General features: G+C 37.4%; 1 protein-coding gene across 1 annotated transcript in view; it reads right to left on the bottom strand.

Moving 5' to 3' along the window:
- COL28A1 (collagen type XXVIII alpha 1 chain) overlaps nt 1-18712 on the bottom strand; it is an 83368-nt gene that overhangs the window by 30890 nt on the left and 33766 nt on the right. The window contains exons 20-31 of the mRNA XM_056338014.1: nt 15875-15943; nt 14304-14372; nt 12802-12870; nt 11807-11875; nt 10148-10216; nt 9345-9413; nt 7929-7997; nt 6819-6890; nt 4840-4908; nt 4204-4275; nt 3491-3559; nt 599-667 (exon numbers count right to left, since the gene is read on the bottom strand). Of these exons, the coding sequence (XP_056193989.1) occupies nt 599-667; nt 3491-3559; nt 4204-4275; nt 4840-4908; nt 6819-6890; nt 7929-7997; nt 9345-9413; nt 10148-10216; nt 11807-11875; nt 12802-12870; nt 14304-14372; nt 15875-15943 (834 nt within the window). The remainder of the gene's footprint in view (nt 1-598; nt 668-3490; nt 3560-4203; nt 4276-4839; nt 4909-6818; nt 6891-7928; nt 7998-9344; nt 9414-10147; nt 10217-11806; nt 11876-12801; nt 12871-14303; nt 14373-15874; nt 15944-18712) is intronic.

Raw genomic sequence — 18712 nt, 5'->3', positions numbered from 1 at the left:
ACGTTACCACGCAAAAGTTATTGCATTAAGTTGCTTTATTTTGAAATATATTGTGTTAGGTACACATAAACTAACTGGTCTCTGAATTTGGGTCTATTAACTATATTCCCAAGAAGTGAAACAGTGGAATTGAGTGGAACATTTTATGTGCAGACATGGTAAATGTGAAAAAGAAAAGAAAAAAAAAAGAAAAGAGGTTTACTAGTACTAGGAAGGTTCCTGGTTTCAGTCTGGAAAGTAGATCACAAGAATGGTACCTTTCCCAAACACTGAAGTAAGTCTTCCTAAATATTTCTTTATCATGAGTGGCAGAAGGCTTGTAGAAAGTTTCAACCCAGATCATGACTAACAGAAGTACAATGCGATATAGAATGTATCAGAGGGGAGGAAATGAAAGCTGCAAAGTAAAAGGAAATACATCCAGTTTTTGCAGTAGAGGACATGGGTTCTATTCTAGATACTGCACTTTCCAGTTTGTTCCTAAATAACGTAGAAAGGTGAGTGGCACTGTTCCCTAATGACACCATATTATTCTGATTAGTTAAATGAAAGGTAATTCCAAGCAGCTATTTTCTATTTTTTGTCTAAAAACTCCTACCGTTGGTCCCATTATTGAATTTCCAGGAAGTCCATCATCGCCCGGGGGCCCCTTGGGACCTGGATCCCCCTATCCAAAAAGAAAAAAATCCAAAACCATAGTCGTTATTTTCAGTTTTAATTTCCAAAGTTTTACAGAAAAGCACAAGTATTCAATCCTTTCTGATAGTGACAATTAGTGAGCCAGGTAATATGAAAGCAGTATTTCACAGCATTTCTACAGGAAGTTATACTACCCTGATTCTGACCTCTCTTGTGCTTCTCTGCAACTGCATCAAATGGTTTGTTCTTTGATGGCTTTAGTTTTCATTTGTCATTAATTTTGATGAATAATTTGATGGCTTTAGTTTTCAACTGAAGGTTGAATATCTTAATTCAGTGTCAGCAGCCAGATTCACCTGCGGCTTCTGACTGCTTTTGCCCACACAAGCAAGGCTGCATAACCTAGTTTCTGCCAGAGCACAGAGAGAACAGCAAAGAAATTCAATGATAAATGCTGACACAGAGTATGTTTTGAAAGGCTACAGATACAATGGTGTAGCACTTCAAAACTGCAAGCTCCACAGTCTGAAGACCCAAGAAGAAATTTGAGGTTTTCCTCAAATATTACCCAGTACCAACGGCTTGGTTATCTTAGCTCTGTCAGTGGCTTTCCTGGAAAGCAATCAGGCTTAGAATTCAATTCCTCATGTTATCCTTTCACAGAATAAAATTTGGCTCCTTCTAGTGTTTAATCTATGGCAACAGATGTTTAACTTTACATTAAGGACCTTAAAAAGAAAATTTCAATTTTCAGTAAAACTTTTGCAATTTTTAACACTAGCGAGAACGACAGGCAGTATTTCAGGAAACATTCACTAGGGAATGCAGATCAAATGTTTTACCGAAAACACCAAGCAGCTGTAACCATGAAAAAGGAATATGAGAAAAAACAGCTATCTAATGTTCCTGTCTCCGTATTAGTAACAGCATAATGGTTGTCAAGGGAAATAAAACTCTAGTTGCCAAACGTGGGTGTAGCTTAAAATAAATACATTTCCAATGGACACAACCATGGCTGTCCAGGAGTCAAGACCTCTAGCAATCACCCACTACTACATCAGATACTTAGAGATGTACTAAAAAGACCTAAGACCATGGTAACTTGCAGCTCTGAAAAACATGCAGATTCCCTACATTATAAATTTATAATGTCTGGCTTCGCTACTGCAGGTACCAGGATGTTCCAAGAACACAATTACTATTAATAATTATACTTTCCACAGGGGAGAGGGAAAACAGAACAGACCTGTGTAGCCTGTTACGTTATTGAGCAATTGCCAGAAACACAGCAGGTATATGTTTAAACAAAGAAATTATTACGGAGCTCAAGAGACAAAGTTTTGTATATTTTCTAAAAATCAACTTGCATTTTGTAATTACCCAAAATACTTGTTTTCTCACATCAGCCCACACACATAAAAGCCCTGATCTAAAATGTAATAAAGAGTTTGGAAAAACTCCTACAGACTTCAGTAGATTTTGGATTGTGGCCAGTCTTCTGTGGAAGTGATATGAACTGTACCAAACAGAATAAAATCACGAGTGAAAAAGGCAATAAAATCTACAATGGTTTTATCTTTATAGCATGAATTTTATCAATAAACAACTGACCACTTCCTGATCTATTCAAAGGTGTCACAGTAACCAGGAAAATGTGAAGAAGGGTGAGACCAGTGCAGTGCAACCTGTCTTCATACAAGTTGTGCCTACAGTGTGCCACTTATTTTTTCCTGACATCAAGTTTGGCACATTATTACGGTTTAAAACCAACATAAGAGATATGAGCACCTCACAATCCTCTCCTTCCTTTCTCCTCTGTAGCTGCATTTTTACTTCGGGTGTACCCTAAGCTTCCTGTGTTCCTTTCTTCCTTCCACCTCCATGCACAAACAGGTCCGAACCCCATCCTAGCCCTCTGGCATGCCCTGTTGCCAGGCTGATGTACGTACATTACAATACATTGTATGCATAATACCTACATGTGTTTTCTGGGGGGTGGGGGGGCCCAAGTTATTAAGGAAGAAAAACAGGGATGAAATTACTTCAGAGTGATAGGATGTACATTAGTGATTCCCCTACCCTGAAAAATATCACCGAAGCTGAAAAGCATCAATTAAAATTGAAGTTAACTGACCTATTATAAAACCAGCCACTACTGTATCTTAAAATAAAACCGGGGTGATAGGAAATTTTCAAATGTTTTTAAAACCTGCAAAGTTAAGCTTTACTGTTGCTGAATGTGCTTATTTTACTCAGTAGGACAAGTCCCACTCATTGCAGGTACATTTTCCCCATAGAGAAAATGAGGTGGATGTAGCTCCAGCTCTCTCATATATGACACTTCATTTAAAATAGTATCTACAGGCCAGTTCTTCACTTGGAAGTGACATACAAACATTCATCTCCAAAAAACATCTACTTCAGCATATAACTCCCTAGAACTATATACATATACACATTCCTGCAGGGATTTACTGCCACGTTCTGGAAAGCTTTAGTCTAAGAAACAAAATACACGGTAAATTTGAAGAAAAAAACCATAAAGACTTCAAAGTTATTAATTTCACAGGATAGGCCAAAACACAACAGAAATAGAATATGGATTTTTAATTTTTTTAAACAAATACCTTCAGGAGCCAGTAACACGTACTAAGCTCAGAATCCTGTTAAAAGGCCCCCAAACACTCTGTCAATTTTCAGTACTTTTCAGTCATTATTTCTAAAATTCAGTCATCTTTGTTACTACAAGGATTTTTAACTTCTTTAACTTATATGCTTTTAATTTTGACAGAAATGTGCACTAGAAATTTTCCAATCTCTGGTCTCCAGCAAACACACATCAGATAATCACCTTTGGTCCAGCAGGTCCCCGAACAGATGGTCCAGCAACACCAGGTTGCCCTCTCTCTCCTGGTTCACCCTGTTACAAAATGGTATCATCTAGATTTAAACAGATAGTTTCATCTTCTGCACAAGTAGCAAAAGGTTTTGTCCACACTTTATATTCTAAAAAATATATACTATATAGATCCGCCTATCAAATAGACAATAGTTTGGAAAAACCATAAATCAACTAACTTACTGTTCCCGTGAAGGCTGGTCCAAGTTACAGGTTTTAAATAACTATTGGTTGAAGTGTGTATTTAATTTCTTAACTTTAATTTTTCGTGTCCGGCTCACAAAACCAATGGAATACCCAGAGCACTTGTAATATTTCAATTCCTTAGCATTCAGAGTGACGTACTCACAAAATAAGGGAATAGAAAGTTAATGTTTCAAAGTAAAGCTTGTGAAATACCCATGGTTAGAATCACTTGGACAACTTTAATTCAGTTTCTTGATGCTCATGCATAACTGTAAGGTCTGTAATTATATGTTTACCTATTCTTTTTCTCCTTGGGACTTTTGTGTCATTCAGGACAGAGAATGGAAATATTTCTGCATTTCCTCTGTTCTGTTGAGTCTCCAAGCATCCGATGCTTGAGAAATTTGTACCTTACATAACTTCCATAGATTCTTTTATAAGATAGAAAGTGAAGGGTTATCCCGGAGGAACAAGCTTACTTTTGGTCCAGCTGGGCCTTGTACTCCTTTATAACCAGTCAGTCCTTGTGATCCTTTTTCTCCAGGGTCACCCTGACAAAAACAAACCTTTTTTTCTCAATCACAGCAAAGATTCATTCACAACTGGGAGATACACAAATAAACAAAAATACGATTATAATGATGCCCATAATTAGAAAAGTATTTAGATGCTCCACTTCAAATGAAATCCCACTCTGTTCTAGAATCTACTCCAAATGTCCTAAATTTAACTAGGTGGGGCATAAAAGCCGTTTGACAACTAATACATCTTTCCAGGCTTTTACTTTCATATTAAGATATCTAAACAGTTACCTAATTTCTCTTAGCTCCCTATCAGCATACTGAGACAATTTGCCTCCTCCTAACTTTAATGAAAACACTGTACTGAATTTTTCGGAAGTATTTACTACCCAATTAACTCTAGGGTCTATACTTACAGTCTGATTTTGCTGCACTCGGTCAGGCTAAGGAACACATCACTCTTTCTTACGTCCTTTAAAATCATCAGTTAAATTATAGTTGCTACTTAAGATATAACGAATGAAAAAATAGGCCAGAATCTAAACTCATAAAAATAGTTCGTAGTATTTCTCCAGTGTGCATGTCAAGCCATACCTTTTGGCCTACATCTCCTTTGCCCGGGGGTCCTTCTGGGCCTCTTGGACCTTGATCTCCCTTTTCCCCCTAACAGAGAGTAGATGGTTAATTAATTTACAGGTAGGTAATTTTATTGAACTAATACTTTTGTGAGAAACAATGTCTGCGTAAATGCTTTTCACCAAAATGTCAGTAAATATCCGGTTATTTTTTTCCTGCAAAAAATATTCTGCTTTCTTAAACCCCTTCCACCCTCCTGCTTTCATAGTCCTTATTTTCAGACATTTGTAATAGTACCATTTTCAAATGCATCCATCTATTGTAGGAAAAATTGCATGCATATACTTGTATGAGGCAGAGAAATGCTTGCAAAGTTTTCAGAAAAGGTCTTGGCTGACCAATTCTAAGAAAAACAACTTTTAAGAAGCAGTAATTTTAGGCAACTCTGCAAATATTTGCCAGAAGCATTACTTCAAATCATTCACAAATACTCCACATAAAACTTTCTATTAAGGAACATCATCTACAAACTATTTATGCATAATGTATGTCAGATTAGTGTACCAGAATGCCTGTAGATAATTCAGAAAGTGAAAAGTACATTAAATTGAAGTTTAAAAATCCATTTCTGATTTCAGTTGTGGATGGAAGTGGCACTACAGAGCCTGCTGTTGATAGGCATCAGCCGGAATCCCACTTCTGTAAGACAGCTAATGCCTGGAAGTAACTGCCATAACATCACTGTGCTCCTCACTGCAAGCATCAAGCTGTTCTTTGCACTGTCCTGGATATCCAACGTAGCTGCTCAGTACTAATATTTTCACTTATAACTAATTACGACAGTGAAGGTGACAGCACCAAGCTGATCTGATCATAAGAATAAAGGCAATATTCAAGAGAAAAAACCCCCATCATTCCCAAATATGAAAGCCATCTGTAACTTTTACCCAACATTTACTCTTAATTGTGATGCTTCACTCCCGATACACTGCGACCTTCACTTTTGAGCACTTATACAGTGGGTGATTTCAAAATTCAGAAAAATAATTTAAGCAGCAACAGAAATGCTACATATTTTTTCCACAGCGGAAGGCTTACTGCCTCAGGCTGTAGCTTTTCAAACCGGTATTTGCACTACCCTTGTAGACAAAAAATATGTGAAGCTCCATTCTTAATACATGTTTATTACAGCTATTCAGATATTTTCTGATTAAATACCTACAGTCAAAATATGCTGATCTGCTTAGTCTGAATCACGTTCAGTTCATCTATTCTACACATTGGCCAGCTGCTACGCCTCATGAGCTGCACAGTGGCAGTTTGGAGGCAGCTGGACTCTCAGTAGCAATTCAAAAAATAGCCAAAGCACTGAGTTCTGCTCACTCAGCAGCTCATTCTATTTGGAAAGAGTAAAATTAAAAGCCTCCATTTAACTTACTCTAAACGGACTATTTTGGGCACTCTGCTTTGCACCCCTCTAAATTCCTTTTCACCATTTTGAATTTATGCTTCTTTTTCCCAGTGTAGCAGAGTTGCTTTTAAAAATCTCAGAATGTCCCTTGGAATCAAGGAGCACTGGTTTCAGCTGTTTGTGACTGTTTCTGTACCAGACTGACAGGCTTCAGACACAGCTCACCACCCCACTAGATGCCCAAAGTCACATCATTTTGAGCATGACTTCTTGGTATCAGGAAAAATCTGAATAGGCTGTAAGGAACAGGCTAAAGACACAACCCATCTGTTCTCTAAGAAGATGATAAAATTTAGCAGTAGTCAGTAGCCCACAAAAAGCAGGGCAGCTAAATCAGTTGCAGATTCAGATGGTGGCCACTGTTAGTAGTTTGTTGGCAACATCTCAAGTAGCCCAGTCCCTTTTTCCTGGCAGAAGTATTGGCACATGCCCTCCCCCTGGATGAACGACTTGCCATTACATACCTGCAAATAACAGTTCTTCTTTCATCTATACATTTTACATGTGGTAAAATATATCTCCTTACCTTTTTCCCTGACTTCCCAGGCTCTCCTTGCACCCCTTTCTCTCCTGGGAGTCCTGTTAGACCTGGATCTCCCTTAAAGGAGAATAAATAAATAATTGTATCTGTATACTTCAATATATTCTTTATTCTGTAAAATGGATCTAACAGTGTGTTAAAATATTAATTAATGATATACAATATTTTTGCTCAAATAAAGATTGTTAGTCCCTGTAAGTTAAATTATCTATAGAGCCAGTAAACTTTTCTACTCATAAAATCTAAAATAATATTTTACATTTCTTTCCAAGCTCCCAACCCATTTCTTATACCCTGGTTTTGTGTTAAATAATTTCACACTTATTCAGTGAGTAAAAACATGACTGAATGCTGTTTGTTATTCCGTGCACAACAATATGATACAAATGAAATTTACTTCAAAGTAAAGTCAAATATCTGGGACTTCAGGAACAGTCAGCCAAAAATGCCTAAATGGAGTTGTTCGCTGGAAACTACCACATTGCTGGTTATACAAACTGGTCTAGGCATTACTTACAAGACTTGACACAATGAGTTGAAACTATCCATAGGAGCCAGTCCTGCCAAGCACTTCTTCCATGATCTTGGGAAAAATCACTAAAGACAACATGCCTGTGTCATCTTACCCAAGATTCTGGAAGCCCTACTTAAACCATTATGGACATGGTATGCAGTCTTCAAAATGGCAGCTGAAATGAAAGCTTTAGGTGTTTAACAACTCTTCTAACATGTAGGCATTATGACTACTACTGTCACACACACTTTTTTTTTTTTCTAAATCATTGCAGAGGAACAGAGGTACTAACGCTCTTACCAGGCCTTGAAATACCTCACCAGCTTAGAAAAGATGGGGGAAAACTCTGTTCCAGTTATAGCTGCGGTAATCATTTTAGGAGAGAGGGTGGGAGCTCTAGCACAGCATTTTGAGTTTAAAAGCTAAATCTGTGAGGTTAAGTGAATATCTATCACTGAAATTCTGTCTTATTTTGTTCATAGTCAATTTATATAAAAAAATCTTCTACTTAGTTTATCAGCAACTAGTGAAAGAATTAGAAGACCCTTGTAAAGAGCAGTTAAAAATGAAGATGGGCTCACTTTAAGTCCTTGTAAGCCAATTCCTGGAAGTCCTGGTTCTCCTTTTTGTCCAGGTTCACCTGGTTGACCCTAGTAACAAAAAAGTCTTTCGTTTAACAGAGGAACACAATTTAGCTTCACTCATCACTTGTACTATTTCACTAATTGCTTTACACATAGAAGTGGCTTGATGCTTTTTATGGGTCCCTTCCAACTTAAGTTATTCTATAATTCTATGATCCTAATTGGTCACGTTTTCAGCTAAGCAGTTTTTAACTGGAAAATTCTGTTCTTTAGAAATCCCAGTAACTTGTAGGACTGCTACTATTTTATTTAACCTCACAATGGGGAGAAAGCCTAAGTGAATCATTCCAACTTTCTCCTTTTTGTTTTAACACATTCTATTTTTTACTTCATACCGCCATAAGAAAAACTCTTTGGTCACTGAATGAAAAGTAAGTCCAAATAAGGAAAAATCAGAACTTCTGTTTAAGAGAAAGTTTTACCCCCACAATTCTTCCTTTCAGTAGTTCTAAAACAGTTAAATAAGTAGGAAATAAATTTTTCAATTTTGCTTTTCAAAATACTTTTTCACATTAGGAGAATTGTCCTCGTACAGAGCATGTTTCACAGCCACCTATTTTTCCCTACATTAATATTAAAGATTGCTGTTGTGACTGCTATTTACATGTCAAAGTAATGTCCAGATGAAAATGACTGTATTTCTCCCTGCTTTTGCTACAGTGACTAATGTCTTCCTTTAGTGAACCAAGGTGATTACAAAGCACATTTCTGCTTTAGAGTTCATCAGTTCATTCCACTTGCTCTCCTTAGTATTATTCCCCTTTTCTCCTCTGTAAGTGCTCACCTGACACTGTATTGCTCAAGGCTTGGGCTTTGACAGCAGTAATTGTTTATCCCACTATCCTGTTCTCTTCCTACTTTCCCCCCTTCTGTGGTGAAGAGTCAACTACCAAGTACACTTAAGCTCTTTTTTCTCTCCTAGTGTTTCTAACTTTGGCTTTGGTTCTTTCTCATGATAACCATGAAGGCTGAAGGCGTGGTGGGACTAGTCTTAAGTCTCAAAACCATTGTTGGTTTACATCTGTTTGGTAAAATACTTTATTTGAACACAATGTGTATGTAGTACCAAACTCATTTGATAAAAACATGTTTGATTTATACTTTGTTTATGAATTTCTGTTTATTTAGAACCTAAAATCCACATTCACAACGGTTAAGGGCTGACGTTAAACAGAAGCCAGCTGTATGTTCCATTTGAGGAACATAGGTGGGTTTCCCTCAAAGATTCAAAAGTGAATTGCTATCTCCAATGAAGAGTTACATTTTCACCTCATCAAACACACTCTTCAAAAACCAGGCGAAGACATGTTTCTTGTTGGTGGTATTTTTAAAAAATAATGTCTGAATCATTACCTTTGGACCTGGCAGGCCAAAACCTTTAGATCCTTTTGCCCCAGGGATTCCTTGTGGACCCTGTATACCCTACAAAGCAAAAAAACCCCAACAAAGCAAAGAGTTAGCGCATTACACTCTTTCACATCTGAAATTCACCATGCGTCCATCTTTCAGTTAATAATGATTTTATCTTATCTTTAAAAGAAAACAATTTGCTTGCCTGTCCTCAGGCTTAGTTCTGAGATCTTTATTTTATTTTTCCTTTGTTACTATCCTGTGGATTCCACTGATGTATCCAGGTGTAATGACAATTATTGTTTAGGGAGAAAACAAATGGGAAGTGTCTCAGTATCTGCATCTAAGCTCTGATTTGTTGGGATAGTATGGTGGAAGCATGAGCTCTTCTCTCCAAAAAACGAAACACTAAAAGATCTTTTGGGATGTTTCAGTTTTTCTGTATTCAACTGTTTAAGGCTGTGTTCGAACTTCAAAGGGCTTAAAATGCAGAACTGGCAGATTCTTACCTTATCTATAAGGTATATCTATAATACGTCATCATCTAAGCAATGAACCTGATTTATCTCCTATGCAAATTGTTATTCAGATTAGACCAATTTTCTGTTTGCTTGGTTCTAAAACCAGTCAAATCAGTTGGAATCACTTATATTTACAAGCTTTGCCTGAAGACTAATTTAATACTTTTTAAAGTGAAAAATCACTGTGAGATTTTTAACTTCTTCACATCAAAATTAGAGGTCTGACAAAACATAAAATGAAAACTACATGCAAATGCTCATTACACATCCAAAATGTAGACATACCTGGCTTCCTGGATTGCCTATTCCTGGTGGTCCTGCTGGGCCCTGTGGTCCTACTTGGCCTCGTTCACCCTGTACAAAAAGTATTCCCAAGAGCCAAATTGCAATAGTCCATGCTAGTTGATTAACATATTTAAATTAAACACAGAGCAACAGTCCCCAAGCTGTATTATCTTGAAGTTTGCTGCTTCTATTTGAGTTAAATGTGTTGGGAATACCTGAAAGGCTGCCTATGGCAAATGATCTAATAAAAATAATACTGCTTCCTACCTATGAACTATATCTCATTCATAAAATTAGCTGATCACAGCATTAACTCTATTTTTAGAAGGATCCATAGCTTATCTTTACATAGTGAGTTTAATTTTGAAGATTTTCTTCAAAATAAACAGTTTCTTGCAAAAATACTCAGAAGAAAAACTTGCAAGTCTAAACAGAGCAGCTAGAGAGTATTTCTGAAAAGACTTTGTCGCCTGGTATTGTAATAGTATGTACAGCACTTGGGGAGGGAATAGAGGAATTATGGCAGAGGGGATCATGGGAATAGAGGAACACGGGAAGGTCATGTGGGTATTCAAAGGGGCACAGACACATGAAAGTGCCAAAGATGTATGACACCAGTCCCTAGAAAACAAAAAATAATTAGTTTCACTTATGCCAGAAACACTTATTTACTGAAATGGTCGCAAACACTTACTGTCCTGGCCATCGCTGCATTTTTCCTATACGGATATGGGAATAAGGTGACTCATTCCTGCACAATCAATCTTCCTTTAACTAAGGACTCAAGCAAACTGGTCTGGCAGCTACTAAGCAAGCATCTCCCTCACAGACAGGCCAAATCATATCACAGCACACCACCCAGGTTGCTCTGAAGATTTTGGAGAGCCATTTGACTGGACAGTGATACGAGTAAGTTCAAGCTAAAACTTCCCACATCTGCAAAGCACTCCCTGCTCACTAAGTTGTCAACGTCTGTGGATGGAGTGCTGTCCTCTCCTCTCACTGAAGCTGTGTGGGGCAATGAGGAGAGCTGGAGTTGTGGGGACAGGAGGGAAGGAAAACAATGGGGAGCAGGAGGAGGGCTATGGCACTAAATCATGAGAAGGAAGATCCAGAATCACTGCCTCTGCTCTACAGGACATTCAGGCATGTTGCATCAGCCACACTCGGGATGCACAAGATACAGGTTGGAACGTCATCAGGCCAAGGGAATTCAAATTGTTCTGAATCCCTCTTTGGGGAACTGGGCACCGAAAAGCTAATAAATTTCAAAAGCTAGAGTTCTTTTGCCTGTTCCAGGTCCGTCAGATTACATGACTCAAAGGGGTTTTTACATATTTAAATATTTAAATAAAACTTTAAATATTTTAAATACAGTATTTCTGAAATAAATTCAGGATAAAAAAAGTCAATTTCTTCCCTCATACTCCCAGCTGTGCAGAATAGTCTTTAGTGCTCCCAGTTAACATTAACAGGCTCAGCTACTTGCATAGATGAGTGCAGCCTATGGAGCTGCACAGAACACTGTAGCATGGTTCCTCGGATTCCAGGTAAAACATACCTTTGTACTGTTGAGATATTGTGTGAATAATTAATCATTAATTTAACCATAAATATAATTAACTATAGATATAACTAGAAAAATACTCCGTGCCTTACCTTGTCACCTTTAATTTCTGGACCTGGTGGTCCACGAGGACCAACTACACCATCGAGGCCTTTTTCACCCTAGAAATATGTAACAGATTTATAACTGTATTTGTGAATTTATAAAGAACACCACCCTAGACAAACCGGTCATCACAATGTGGATAATGAGGAGAAAAGCATTCCTTCACAAACGAACAAGAAAAACAGTCAATGGAATTATCAGTATTAGAAAAAATCAATTCAGTTACAATTCATAACATGCTTCATCTGTGTTGTTGGACACAGGACTTCAAAAGGAAAAAGTGAAATACTATGAAGAAGGAAGCTAGATTTTGAAATTATGATAATGTGTTCACTAGTCAGAGAAAGCAGTTCAGGACCTGATGCAAGGACGCAACTAACATCTTTTCCATAAAAGGAAGAAAAATCTTTACTTAATAGTTCAAGGCTCTAGAGAATCTTGAAGCCACTAAAAAAGAGAGATACATTTTGACGGGAAGGCCAGTTGTGATTTAATCATAAATCTTTGCTTGCTTGTACTTATTTTTAAAAAAGGAATGTTCACATATATTAATGGAGCAAGCGCCCTTAATGAGCCAACTGTCCACAGAGACTCATACAACCCATCTTTTAGTTTCCCAAAATGGTAAGACAGAATGAAGACAGTTCCTGAATGTTTTCTTCCAATACAGAACAAAAGTAGGTAAGTAGCTTCTCAGAAGACAAATTAGCTCATTAATGCTATCAAAATAAGGTATTTTATTAAACACATAAATAAAAGAACCATTAACTTACTACTGTAAGAGGGACTGCATAACTTTTTTGTAACTATCTTGATAAAGTTTCTGAACTCAGAAGGATATTCAGAGAGCACAGTGATCCAGAAGACCAAGATCCATCAGCTGACATTTTATACCAGTGGAATGATCAGTGATCTTAAATATCTTAGACATTACTGCAAATTTGGCCCACAATATTAAAAAAAGTAATTTCCATAAAACTACCTTCTGGCCTGGAATGCCTTGTCCTGGAGGACCTATCTCACCTGGCAGACCATCAGGGCCACGTGGTCCCTGTAAGAAAAGAATCAGAGTCATAGAATTGTAGAACTGTTCAGGATGGAAAAGACCTTTAAGATCAAGTCCAACTGTTAACTTAGCACTGCCAAGTCCACCACTAAACCATGTCCCTAAGTGGTCTTTTAAATACCTCCAGGGATGGTGACTTCACCAATTCCCTGGGCAGCCTGTTCCAATGCTTGACCACCCTTCTGATGAAGAAAAATATATTCAGACTGTATCAGCAATTCCATTTTTTATTGACATTTTGTCTAACTTGCTAGTATAGGTTCTCGCAACTCTTATGACACTGGTAAGTAAAAATGCTCCCTAACTACCATCTGGCTGATCCCGGGCAATTAAAATTAAGCGTAGCAATCCTTAATTGGATGATTTAGATAAGAATAAGCTAATGTTGACATAGTGTGAATTACTTAATGTCTAAAGAGTGTACCCTTAAAACTCAAATGAACCTGTAGATTAATTTAGAATAAATATATTTACCATTGTGAAATTTAGCCCCTAGAATTTCATGATTTTCATAATGAAAATAATTAATTTGAACATAGGTTTTTCATACAAAATGGCAAGTTAAACACACATAATAAGAGAATGCCAATTTTGTTTTAAATAAGTATAGAAATAATTATCTTTGTAATACCTTCTGATTCAGCTTTCATTATTTAAAACTAATAAAGAGTTTTTAGGGATGATCTTAATTAAGCAAAATGTTTCTACATTTTTTTTGGAGAAAAAATAGTCTTTTAGAACCACAAAGTGACTTTCAAAAATACTATCAGAATGAATCTACTACCCATCCACGTTTTTGGCTTCTCAAAAACCCCCAAAAACTCAAAGAGATTTTTAATGAAATACACAAGAAAACCATACATTTTAGGAAGAAAAAGCAGCCAGTGAGCACTAACTCATTGTTACAAAAAGCCTGGTGAAGTTCTGTAATTCAGAAAATAAAGATATAATTAAAAGCATATGATATGGGTCTTTGGTTTTCACGCAATCCAAATTACACAAAGGCCACGAGGAATGTCTCAGCTCTTGAATTTTTATCTCCTTAAAAGCTGATTTTAGGCAATTTTAAAAGGTTATCCTAAACTCAGACAACTAGGGGTACAGCTATTTATATACAATTCCACGTATTTCAGAAAACTGGATACTGCAGTCCTGCTCACATAGACAAAGCAATTTTTTATTTCCCCCAAACTTGTTTAGGCATGGCTTTACTATCCTACTTGGGCAAGCCACATGGAATTACTGTCACAATATTGAGCTGGCATAGCTGAACACAGTTCTGCTGCTCCAGACCATGTACGAAGTGGTTTATGGAATCAGTAGCCGATATAGCTGCTGTCAACCAATTACACTCATTAAGACTTATTTTATTATATTTCTACTTCCAATACATCTGACTTCCAATATCACTGACTTACAGGTAATCCTGGCTCACCAATTCCAGGAGGTCCTGTCAATCCAATTCTGCCTTCTGGACCTGGAGCACCCTTGTGAAAAAGAATATTAGAAAATTCAATCCTAATTCAACTCAATGCTTTTGAAAAGTGTAACATTTACATATAGATGACAATGAATTCACCAGAAAGGGCTGAAATCAAATGTATGATATCTCCTGATGTAAAAAAAAAGCATAAATAACAATTCAGAAACATTTGAAAGTATCTTTTGATTAATACTTGGAGGACTAGATTACATTCCAACCCTCATGCAAATAGCAAAGGGGTGTTAACGCTTTGTTTTGGGGTAACTGCTTAAAAGTGCGGGACCTGAGAAGATGACGAGGATGAGGGAGTGAAGTCAGGCTAAACTGGTTGCAGTACAACACAACCATGAAGCAGGAATGCTCAGGCTTAAAGAAACCTCACCACAGCCTCTATTTAGGCCCTTGAATTGAAGCCTGCTTCACTGGAATATGGGATTGCATGGGAACTCCAGGAACTTCATAGTTTCTGTAACTTCTTTTTCACAAGGTATCACAATCTCACAATTCCTCCATTTTACTGAGGACTATGTGCTTCAAGGATAAGAGCACAGAAGATGTTTCTCTCTCCTCAGAGTAGTACAGACACTGGGAGTGACATTCCTTCCCCATAAACTATTTTCCCTTTTGGAATGACCCAAATGTTGCTCCTTTTACATGGCAAATTACTAGTTTCTGAGCTATATAATCCCTCTCTATGTTCCAGGGTCTGCCCCACTGCACAGAAAATATGCAGGAGTTCAAGGAATATACAAATTAGAGTGGTAAAAGCAAAAAAGCACAGGTATTTTAGACACTGGCACTTAGCTCCAAAAAATAGGGGGAAAAATGGCATAAAGCAACACCAAAGACTTAGCAGCCAGAAGAACTAGAGTGAGATCTAGTTCTGCCCAGTTCAGATTTCTTTGAGTCTGAGCTGTAGGTCTCTGACAAAATTCTTATAAACCAAGTAGTTATATTTCCTATGTGGACCTTTTGCAGTTTTCCAAAAGGAGATCTGGCTGGCCAGCATAGGCCAACATGACTTTCCCAAATTAGTAAGACAGGATTCCACCTTCTAGTCTTTTGCAATAAAAGGTAAGATTGCTGCATGAGAGAGAGAATTTTATAACCTATAAGAATATCTGTTCCCTAGAAATAACAAGGCAAATCTGTCACTTGATTGTGTATCATAGTAACTGAGATGTATTTCTATGCCTTGAAGTATGGTTTACTCAGTAGTGCAAGTATTTGCTAGTGCTTGAAAATGATCTCATATATTTAATCCCCATTTAAATGGCATTATTTCTGACTTCTATTATATTAATGGGATCGTAACAAAAAATTAAGAGTTGCTGGAAAGGCATGTCTGTTATCTCCATCCTATGCAAATACAAAACCCTCTCAATACTGTATCAGTTTTACATTTAGATGATAAGAGTTTGACTTTATAAAACAGCAGGTGAGAAGTTTCACTCAAAACATGACTGCCCATAGCTGGCACTTTAACAGACATATTACTGAGAGTACCTTGGGTCCTGGCTCTCCAACACCAGGGAGTCCTGGAGGACCATAGGGACCTAAAGGGCCTTGCTCTCCCTAAAGGAAAAAAAAAATGGAAAGAAACTATTAATGCAAATAGAATCTTAAACAAATTCTGTCACTGTCTTTCCACAGCATCATTTAGGGCTATAGAAATATGTTTCTAAAGTAAAACCAAACAAACAAATTAAAAAAACCCCAAAACCTGTTTTAAAGATAAATGTTTACATTAGGAGCAGAGTTAATATCCTGGCCATACAAGTTGCTGGGACAGATAATAACATTCTAAAGCAATTTCTTTATATGCATCAGGAAAGACACCTGCCACTAGACCAGGTTGCTCAAAGCTAGATCCAAACATCCAATATTTATGTTTCTAACAAAGTCAACACAGTCACACAATTATTAAACAGGCTTTTTACAAAAATGTGTTTATTTTCTGGGGAGGTATTTGTATTTTGGGGGTTGACATTTTGTATATACCAAGAAATCCTATAATGCTGAGTTCTGAAACTTTTCAATGAAGATTTATGCACTTGAGAGGTCAATGGAAGTGTAAAAAATTACTTCCAAGACAGGTATTTCTCCAGAAATCTTCCTGTTTGTAATATGCCAAAGCATGAATTTCAAGAATGGGAATATAGAGTGAAAGTAAATGAACAGATTATCCTTGAAGCTTAATTTCTGATAACTACACACTTGGAGTGCTGCTACTGCATCTTTAAACCTAGAATAAAGTGGAACTTGATGCCCAGTCTTAAATTCATTCCATTACAGGACAACATGATGATCTGAAGAGCAGCTATGAAATTCAATGCTTATTCAAAATAGAAGATTTTATAGCACGCCTTCATAATCTAATAAATTAATACAGCATCAATAGGAAATAAGTCTTAAAAGGCAGAGAAGGATCAGAGAAACCTGGTAAAACTTAGCAGAATAGTACAAGTATCTCCACATAGCACACTGATGGGGTACTAGCAGCACTGACATTGCTTTAATGTGGATTCTTTGTGTGAGTAGCTGTTGCCAAAATACAGAATATAGCAAAGTAGTTTACTGTATTCCTAGGCAGACCTGGGTTTCCTAATAATATTTTCATGAAGCCTTTGGACCAGAGTCACAATAAAGCCAATTAGAAATGACCCTTTTTGTTCCTAGGTGTTTTCCTCCTGTGTTTGTTTTGAAACTGATCAAACAACAACAAAAATTCCTCAAATGGTCCATCTTCTAGACTTCCAGTTCCTTCATGGGATTAATTTGGCATTGAACAAACTGTCCTTTTAAAATCAGCTGATCAAAAATTATCGTTATTAATTGTTTCCCACCAGCAGGAAATTTAGGGAAGGCCAAGAATAATACAGTCGAAGCTTGCACTTATCTCCTCTTTAACTCTCCTTCCAAACTCTGTTTTTAAGTTAGCTGAATTTCAGGGCTTTTGGGGCTGATTCTGTTTAGACAAGTTGCAGAAATATGTAAGGAATTGTTTCATACTATTTCTTTAGAAAATAATATATACAAAAAGCAACATTTTCGGAAGGGTTTTAGTAACTTAGAAGCCTCCATTTCATTTCCAACAGTAGTAATTCAGCCTACTGAATTTCATTCATGCCAACAGGTCACAAACATCTAAGCATCAATTTGGCTTCTGACTGTACAACTGTATGTAGAATTACACTGGCAGAATGGTATCAGCAAAGCCACGGTGCTGCAGTTACACACACCCAGCCCCATGGTGTGCTCTGCTTCCAGGGCAAAATCATCCCCATGGCAGCTATACAAGTTAAAAAATGGTATTAAGGTTTCAGAAGAAAATTTTGCAAGCAAATTTCTCTGCATAGACACTCAAGGACAGATCCTTCTGCCACTTTTTACCCACAGTTGTGCTTCTTGCAAAGCTGGTCAGGATGCACAAAGCATGGGTTTTGGAAGAACGTTAGGCCAAGCACACCAACCTGGTGGCCAGGAAGCTTTGCCTTTCAGCCTACAGGCTCCTTTTACCTCACCACTGACTCTTACTTCAACAGCTCTCCACTTCACAAGCAACGTTAACAGATACAACTCCATACAGCTTCAGGGCCTGGAGACCAGTCTAGTTAGAGATGGACTTCCCCACTTCGAGGAAGATGTGCCTCAGTGAGAAAGAAATAGGCACAAGCTGCCAAGGGGCCAGGCAGTATGCTAAATATTAGCTGTTCAAATTCACAGTCCTCATTTCTTTTATGGAGAAGGCAGCCTGGGATCTCTTGTTATGCCATAAGGTATTAGCATGCCCCACAGTAGGAATGCAAAAGATACGCAAAGTGGAAAATATATTTTTAAAAAATCAGATAAAAAATAATAATAATTCAGCAGCGTGCAGCACCAGTATGTATAAGTAGGCTACTCTGGGCACAGCAAACACCACTAAGCATGTTGTCTCCATTTGTCAAAACTAAACCTCTGAAATGGTGTAGGAACTTGTTTCATTCTGAAAAACAATCTTTGATAAATACAGTATCATCTCTCAGCTGAAACAATAAACCAAACCACTTTGTTGTGTTTGGAAAGCATCTTCCAAATTTGTTGTCCTGTCATCCAAATGGACATTCTGTTTCATATCTATTTCTGACAGCCCCTGAAAGAACTTCCCAAGGACAGTAACTCTGAGGGACACTTCCTATTGCAAATCATTCGATCCTTCGCAAGTTCACCCACATGATAGAGCTGTACTAACATATGCACGGCTTTGAATACAGATGGGAGTTCTACTGAAGTTCATGTTTTCCCGAAAGCTCCTTTTTTTAACCATGATAAAAACATTACATAGTTTTCTTCCCAGTGACT

The sequence above is a fragment of the Falco biarmicus genome, chromosome 4 (assembly GCF_023638135.1).
Source record: "Falco biarmicus isolate bFalBia1 chromosome 4, bFalBia1.pri, whole genome shotgun sequence".
In the NCBI taxonomy this organism is placed as follows: domain Eukaryota; kingdom Metazoa; phylum Chordata; class Aves; order Falconiformes; family Falconidae; genus Falco; species Falco biarmicus.
The sequence above is the reverse complement of the archived record's forward strand: the minus strand, read 5'-3'. Positions and strand labels throughout refer to the sequence as shown.